Raw genomic sequence first — 8,701 nt, 5'->3', positions numbered from 1 at the left:
GTGATGGCCTCTTCTTCCAAGTGACAGGGGACAGGACAAGAGGGAATGGCCTCAAGCTCCGCCAGGGGAGATTTAGGCTGGACATTAGGAAAAAATTTTTCACAGAAAGGGTCATTGGGCACTGGAACAGGCTGCCCAGGGAGATGGTTGATTCACCTTCCCTGGAGGTGTTTAAGGCACAGGTGGACGAGGTGCTTAGGGGCATAGTTTAGTGTTTGATAGGAATGGTTGGACTTGATGATCTGGTGGGTCTCTTCCAACCTGGTTATTCTATATGATTCTATATGATTCTATATGATTTTTGATGCGTATCTCCAGTGAATGTTTCTGCTTAGCTCAGGAAATATGTGTGGAAATGCTGTGTTCAATACAAGGTCACTGTAAACTTGCAGTGAAAAGGAGTTACTGGAACTTACAGAAATAATCATGGTACAGCATTTGATTATACAATAATGATTATTTGTGAAGTTTTTTAATTGTGGAATCACATTAAATCACTGATGCCATGGTAATGTGCAAATTCAGTCTCAATCTGCAAACAAATTAAAGGAACAAAGAGATGGCAAAACTAGCAGTAACTGACAAGTTAAACGCTAGCCCTGTCATTAACCACATCTAGATGGTGTGTTTCTGGTTTTGTAACTACACAGGACTTATGTCATTTGTGGCTTCAGCAAGAAGTTACAGTTAGCTGTCTATGGAATCATAGAATGGTTTGCGTTAGAAGGTACCTTAAAGATCATCCAGTTCTACCCCCACTGCCAGGGCTGGGACATCTTCCACTGCATCAGGTTGCTCAAAGCCTCATGCAACCTGGCCTTGAACATCCCCAGGGATGGGGCATCCACAACCTCTCTGGGCAACCTGTGCCAGCACCTCATCACCCTCACTGTAAAAATTTCTTCCTAATATCTAAATTTTCCCTCTTTGAGCTTAAAGACACTAACATTCATCCTATCACTGCATTCCCTGATAAAGAAATGAGCTCCATGGCTTTTCTGTAGGCAGGATGAATTTAAAGAAAATGCTTTGGTGATTCTCTGGTGATTTGACAGGCTGAGAGAGTTTGGGTTGTTCAGCCTGGAGAAGAGAAGGCTCCAAGGGACCTCATAGTGACCTTCCGGTAACTGAAGGGGCTACAGGAAAGGCTGGGGATGGACTTATACAAGGGCATGGAGTGATAGGACATGAGGGGATGGCTATAAAATGGAAGGGGGGGAAGAATCCTCCAAATAAGAAGGATATGGAACTGCAGGAGCAGGTCCAGAGGAGGGCTAGAAAGTTGATCAGAGGGCTGGAACAACTCCCATACGAGGACAGGCTGAGAGAGTTGGGATCGTTCAGCCTGGAGAAGGCTCTGAGGAGACCTTATAGCGACCTTCCAGTACCTGAAGGGGCTCCAGGGAAGCTGGGGAAGTGCTGTTTACAAAGGCTTGTACTGATGGCACAAGGGGGAATGGGCGTAAACTGAAGAAGAGCAGACTTTGACTAGATATGAGGAAGAATTTCTTCACCATGAGGGTAGTGAGGCACTGGCACAGGTTGCCCCGTGAAGCTGTGGCTGCCCCATCCCTGGAGGTGTTCCAGGCCAGGATGGATGGGGCCTTGGGCAGCCTGGTCTGGTGTGAGGTGACCCTGCCCGTAGCAGGGGGGTGCATGCCCTTTAAGGTCCCTTCCAACCCAACCACCCTGTGAGTCTGACTCCCGGCGCCAGCTCGAGCGGCACAGGGAGCACCCCCGCCCAGCAAGGGCCGCGGGGCACCAGCTCAGCCGCCCCAGCGCTGACGGAGAGCAATCTCCGGCACCGGGGCACCATCACGAGATTGCGCCGGGGGGGTGGGGGGGGGCGCGAATCGAATCCTAAAGGGCAATCTGACTCCAGCCGGGCAGTTTCCGGGCTCGCTGACGGGAGGGGCGACTGCATCCCAGCGCGGACGGCGCCGGCCAAACGATTCCCCTCCCGCTGGGTCGCCCTAAGCCGCCAACACCCACCACCCCCGCCGCCATTTTCCCTCCCTCATTGGCCCCGCCCCTCAACCACTGACCACGCCCCTACACGGTCGACCCCATCTTTGGCCACGCCCCCTATAGGCCACGCCCCTGCCTTCTGGCTCTAGCCCGCATTGGCCGCTCCCGAGCTGTGATTGACCACGCCCCTGATTTCCTGCCATAGACCCATTGGCCCCGCCCCCCTCCCGAAAGGCCCCGCCCCGCCGCCCTTGGCCCCGCCCCCGCCCCGCGGCGCCGCTGCAGCCCCCGCGCGCGCGCATATAGGCTGCCCCGCCGCACTCGCCGCGCCGCCGCCGCCGCCTCCTCCAGGCATGGCACAGGGCTCTACCTCACTATGGCAGCAGCGCGGCACAGCACCCTGGACTTCCTGCTCGGCGCCACGGGTAACCGCCGCGGCCGGGAGCGCGGAGCGGGAGGGGGTGGGGGGGCGGAGAGCGCGTGTGTCGTCGTCCTCCCTCTCCGTGCGCCCTCCCGTTCCCCATCCCCCGCCATGGCGGAGCGTCGCAGGCGCCCGCTTCCCCAGGCCTCCCCTCCGGCGCGCCCTGCTCGCCCCGGCCCCCCCGGGCGTCGCGCCCCGGGGCCGCCCCGCTGCTGCTCCCCGCGCCATCCCGCCCCCTGCTCCGCGGGGTTACCGTGGCGCTGCTCCCTCCGGCATCCCCTGATCACTCTCGCCTCTCTGCGCCCCGGGGCCACCGTGCCGCTGTTTCTCTATGTGTGCCACCCTTCCCCCCTATTCCTCCTACCCGTGCACCTCCCTCGGCATCTCGCCTTCCCCTCCTTTCCCATGCACCCCTCCGGGCATCCCATTCCATCAATCCCCTTCCCCGTGAGCCTCCCCGCCCCCCCCGCTCCCTTGCCATGCGCCCCCCCGGCATCCCCCCCATCCAACCTTCCCCCTGCGTTCCCCCGGCATCCCATTAACCCACCCTTCCCCCGGTCCCCCCTTCTCTCCCCGCCATTCCATGCAATCCATCCGTCACCCCCCTTCATCCTATCCCACCCTCTTTCCCCCGTCCCCTCCTTCATCCCACCCCCTTTCCCCCGTGAGCCCCGGGACCGGCCGCTGCGGCCTCGTGGCCCGCGATCGCCCCGCGGGGGCGGGATTTGTGGGTGTCTCCCCAGAACGACCGCTGATCCGATCCCCTTCGGCCGAGGGGCGGTTATCCTTTCTCCAGACTTTGTCTTTCCTCCTGGGTCCGCAGTGGGCTCACGTTTTCCTTGTTCTTCCTTTTGGCTCCTTACCTCTGCCCCCCTTTCCCTACGGTGGAAAAAAAAAAATAAATAGAAACATACATAGATGAACCAATACAGAAAAATTCAATAAGATACTTGACCGTTTCCGCAAATATATAAAGGATCTTAGTGGTCTTGAGCGAAATAGGAAATTCCTTGCTTTTTATGATCAGTTTATGAGAACTGGATTGGTACCTTCTCAAGAACTCCACGAGTGGAGCACCCACAGGGTGAAGTACACAGCGCTGAGCGGCGGTGTTTCTGCAGGCACGTGGTGAGAGAAATCTGCTGCCCCCGTATGAAGAGTCAGAGTGAATGAGGCAGCGTCTTTGATAAAGAGAGGTTGTTCCTTGGGAGGAAGGCTGGGCTGGGGCTCCCCGCGAAGCCTCCGTGCCCCAGTATCGCGCTTTAGGTGGTGGTGCGGCGAGCTCGTAGCTCCCACTGAGCGAAGGTGTGGGGACAAAGTGTGAGCGAGCATCCTTGTCGCTTTGGTTTTTCCCCTGTGACCTCGCGGCAAAGCATGAAGGAAGTGATTTGTGATGGCTCTGGATGACTTCAAATCTTTACTCCGCAGTTTTCTGTAGGGGGCACGTTCGAGCCAGCAGCTGAGGGAGCACCACGTTTTTCAACGGCCAAGATGGGTGACAGGGTTTGACTGGGTGGGACATTGTGGGTGAATACTGAGGGAGGCCACCAGGCTGGGGCTGGACTTAGCATTGCACAGGTGTGCCTCTGAGTGCTGACCTTCTATGTCCTCCCCCCTCTCTCTTTCCCTTTTTGGAGGGGGGGAGCTGTGAAGCAGGTCGCTGTGTTGACAACTATGATCTTGGCTACAGCTTGATTTAGAGAGAGAGGTTCTTGACCGCAGGGGCTTTGCTGTGTGCTTTGTGGCATTGCTGTGTTTGCATTTTAGAGAGCTGGGAGCAGAGGGGGGAAGGTATTGGTGGAGTTGTTCCCCAGCAGTGCACTTCTGGATATTCTGCTGTGTTTCATGGTGAAAATCCTCTGGTTCCCATTTTACATTTTTGAATGCAGTTTAGCCACTCTGGTGATGACCTAAGGCGAATAAGATAGTCTTGCCATTTTGCTTGCATCTTGTACTTGACTAATCTTGCATGAGCGCAGTCAAGAAGTTAAACCAGTCTAAAGCGGTTTCCATGAATGTTGTCCAGCCCTGCAATGGCCTCTACTTATTTAGTTCCCCCAACTATCATGGATTCAAGGGTTACATCAGTAACTGGCTTCTGCAGCATAGTCAGAGTTGCTGGGGAAAAGAGTAGGGTTAGGAATGTTGAAAATAGGCAGTGATTGTATTAGCTACCCTGTGATATAAAAACTGTGTCATCAAATGGAGAGTGTGTTGCCTTGCTTTCCAGATGGGTTTTCTGTTCCATCTCCCTTTACTTTTGAAGACAACGTTTGGATCTTTCTCCAAATGGATGTGCCTAATCGGGGGTGGGGCGTGGACTGACTGTAGAGGTGTTGCTGTGTAGAGCAGAGGAGGGAGGAAGCCTTTTTCCCTTGTTATGTTCAGTTCAGCACAATTCACATCTTGCAAAAGATGTCTAGAGCTCTTTTACCCATGGCAGCTCTGAAGCTGACTTGTACTGTTGATGTGCAGTTTTTCCTCTCATCTAGTGCTAACGGCCCAAAGCCTAGAGCGAGAGTGCATTTGCTGACTGTATGCTTTGCATTAAAGGAGTTAAAAGATAATGCTGAATCATGGATCATTGACTAGTTGGGTTTTTTTACAGTAAGTTACATGGATTGATACTTCTGAACCATCTGGAATGCTGTGGAATGTCATTTAGTAAAATGAGATATATGGCCTTCTGATCCCATGAGGGTAATGCTATCTCTACATCTTGGTTGAAGCTGATCCATCTTTGTTTGTATTCTGGAGAATGCAGATTTCTTAACAACTTGGTAAATGCACACTCTGTATTCCTCAAAACATTAGCTGTGTCGTGAGTTTTTGACAAATGTATTTTTGGTAGGTATTAATACAGCTGTTTAATGTGCCACTTTGTAGGAAGGTAAGACTTCAGTCTGCAGGTACAGCTGTTTAATAGTTTGCACTGCAAATGCCCTGCAATAGAACAATAACTGTATGTTTTTCTGGTGTCTTATTTCTTGAAGAATGTGCTTATATATGGGGTTAGTCATATATGGTTGAAGTAATTTGAATATGGTTCTCAGCATTAATGTTAACGCAGTAGCTGTTGATGAGAAGCTTACCGATTGATGAGAAAATTGGCATGAGCCAGCAATGCATGCTCACAGACCAGAAGGCCACCTGTGTCCTGGGCTGCATCAAAAGAAATGTACTCAGCAGATTGAGGGAGGTAATTCTGCCTCTATTCTGCTCTTGTGAGACCTCACCTGGAGCACTGTGTTCCAGTTCTGGAATCATCAATGTATGAAGGATATGGAACTGTTGGAACAGGCCCTAAGGAAGTCTACAAGGATGATCAGAGGGATGAAGCACCACCCATACAGGGACAGGCTGAGAGGGTTGGGGTTGTTCAGCTTGGAGAAGAGAAGGCTCTGAGGAGACCTTACAGTGACATTCCAGTACGGAGAGGGGCTGTTTACAAAGGCATGTAGTGATAGGACTAGGGGGAATGGCTATAAATTGGGGAGGGGAAGATTTAGCCTAGACATAGGGGGAATTTCTTCACCATGAGGGTGGTGAGGTACTGGAACAGGTTGCCCAGGGAAGTTGTGGTTGCCCCATCCCTGAAAGTATTCAAGGCCAGGTTGCATGAGGCCTTGAGCAACCTAATCTAGTGGGAGGTGTCCCTGCACATGGCAGGGCGTTTGCAACTAGGTGATCTTTAAGGTACCTTCCAACCCAAACCATTCTGTGATTTTTATATAGTGTTCTCTTATTTGCAAAGTGAAGAAAGGCTTCACTGTTGTCTGGCATGACATGATAAAGGATGGGAGATAACATTTTTTCTGGGATCTGTTTGTTTCTTTGTGCTCTGTGTGTGGCTTGTCTTCATCTTCAAAGTTCTTGGTGAGTAAGTTGGGGTTTTCGAATGTCAGTGAAAGGATCTGGAGGATGCAGCACTGCATTAGGAAGGTGGAATTTCATTGCATGTTAGTACTTGTGCAGTTATTAGCTAGCAACTGCTTACTCAGCAGAATGGTGTAGGATCTAGTGGGTCGTTCCCACTGGCTTGCTGACTTGGCATGTGCCAAATCCATTCAATAGCAGCCCTGTTTTCTTCAGGCAGTCCGATTCTCTTGGGATATTGGACTGTGATGCATGTCATGCACATTCCTCAGGATTAAAACGTGAACTCAACTCTTGCGAACACTAACTGGAATGGTAGGCGCTTCTTAGTGTTTAACATCACTTCTGTAAGGTTGATAGTTGTTGGAGGTATTGAGAGATGCCAGTAATGTCAGTGAAAACGTGTAGGGAGTTAAAGGAGAAAACAAGTCCTTTGTTTTGAGAATGAGGGGAAGATAGGGAGAGAAGAGAAGCACGGGGTTACATGAGATGAATAAAGCTACATATCTCTACTAAAAGCTGTCAGTTTTCAAAGTTCTGGTAATTTTTTTTGAAGTACTACAATATCTAAAAATTAGTCAAAAGGGAAAAGTCCCTTTTGTCTGTCTTGTAACCATACCTCCCAATTATGCATTTTTCTATCAAGTTTTAGAAATAATAATAGGCAGCAGGACTGAATCTTTGATAGCTGGATAATGCAACCTGACTTCCTGTTATGGCCTCCCAAGAGCTGACTAAAGGAGCAGCTGTGAAGCTCAGTCCTTTGAGCAGAACTATCTTGCTTATTTGTGGCCATTGAGATGATAAGGAGGCAACTTCGGCAGGCAGTCAGGGTAGTGGTGGCTATTATAAAATACAAGAGTACTTTAACAAAGCTCTTATGAAAATGAACCTAGATTGTTCACCTTCCTTAATTGGGGCATACAAGACTGTAGTCATGGCTTTCACCTCTGGTCTAATTACATTTTTGTTAGTCAATCAGAAATCATCTCAAGTTATTTAGTTAAAAGACTATAATGGAAGTGTGTAGCTGCTCAGTGTCTTAAATCTGTTTAGAATTGAGTTCTGATTACTATACATTGTAAGTCTGCTCATACATAGGATTGTTTCTGTTGATGCACAAGTATGTCACGTAAGCTTAGTTTTCTTGGTTGGGTATGGAAATGATTAATGCTTTTCAAGTTTCTTTAATGGGAGATGGGTAATATGGAGACTCTCTAGACATTTGGTTTTTTTATTTGCTTCAGAAAGTTGCTTTGAAAGGGTAAGACCTTTTTGGAAAATCAGTTTTGACTGTCATGAAGTTTACTGTTTGGGATTATTGTGAGGGAAGATTATACAGCTCATGGCAAAAACAGTTGTGCTGACAACGTTCAGGGCCAGGGCACAGATGAGTGAGATGGTGGAGGAAAGCAGCAATTACCTGAGCTGGCAGTTACTGAAATTTTAGTGATGATTTTGTGTGAATTGGCACACAGTGAGGATATTGGGGCTGTAGTGCAGGTAAGGCAATGGTTGGTTTTTGAAGAAAAACTGTTAAGTGGACGTGTGTGTGCATGTGGTCTGGTTTTCTTCAAAATTAATGCTTTCATGCAGAGAGAAGGAAAAAGGAATGATCGTTTAGGGGCTGAGCCACCTTCTTAAGCTCTCTCAGTGGCTTTGCTTTGTTCTTATCTGTAGTGTGTCCTGCCGAATTCTGGCACTGCTGCTTGTCGGGGAAAAACTTCGTGAGCAAATCACTAAGAATATATGTAAATGGCTGAGTGTTGTTGGAAGTAGGCAATATGTTAAGAGAGAATCTTCATTTATGAATTGTCTGAAACAAAAATCTAACTGGAGTCATGTATACTGAATTTGACTTGCAAACACTATTTTCCTTTGGTTAGCGTTTTGCTACATAGCTGTGCTTATTGGAGATAAACAGTTTTGCAGAATTTTTCTTTTAGAGGTTTTTTTCAATGGGGGGCAGTAACTGCTTTATAAGTTATATAATCATGTGTTAAATGTCTGGACTGAAGAATCCATTACAACACAGGGAAGTGCCACTAACTATCAACAATCCTCTCTCTTAGACTTCTGGAACACTTTTAAGCAGACACAAATGAAGTCAGGTGAAGTTTTTAGTATACAGTCAAGGATGTAAAGATATAAATAACATTCACATCCTTTGTTGTTAGCTGATAGGTAATACTGCATAATCTGCTCCTGTGTTTTTGGTGTGCTTGAAAGTGTAATAACTAACAAGGCATGTGTTTGTGTTCAAAAAGAGTCTGGATCATAAGATGTTCTGAGTTACTCTACTAAATGTTCTTCCCATACCGAAGTTTTTGCTTAGGCTGTCAAATTGTTAAAATTCTAAATTGCATACAGTCAAGCTAGTATTTTCATTCTTGTCCTTGTTTTGGTTAAAGTCTTCATAGAGCAAGACCACAGTTT

At 48.6% G+C, this 8,701-nt stretch overlaps 1 protein-coding gene across 1 annotated transcript in view; it reads left to right on the top strand.

Annotated features, from left to right (window-relative positions):
• The first annotated feature begins 2,231 nt into the window (after positions 1-2,231).
• SMS (spermine synthase) overlaps positions 2,232-8,701 on the top strand; it is a 52,191-nt gene continuing 45,721 nt past the window's right edge. Inside the window, exon 1 of the mRNA XM_069874214.1 lies at positions 2,232-2,393. Within this exon, the coding sequence (XP_069730315.1) occupies positions 2,345-2,393 (49 nt within the window). The 5' untranslated portion in view covers positions 2,232-2,344. The remainder of the gene's footprint in view (positions 2,394-8,701) is intronic.

This window comes from Phaenicophaeus curvirostris, chromosome 1, assembly GCF_032191515.1.
Source record: "Phaenicophaeus curvirostris isolate KB17595 chromosome 1, BPBGC_Pcur_1.0, whole genome shotgun sequence".
Lineage (NCBI taxonomy): Eukaryota > Metazoa > Chordata > Aves > Cuculiformes > Cuculidae > Phaenicophaeus > Phaenicophaeus curvirostris.
This window is presented reverse-complemented; position numbering and strand designations above follow the sequence as displayed.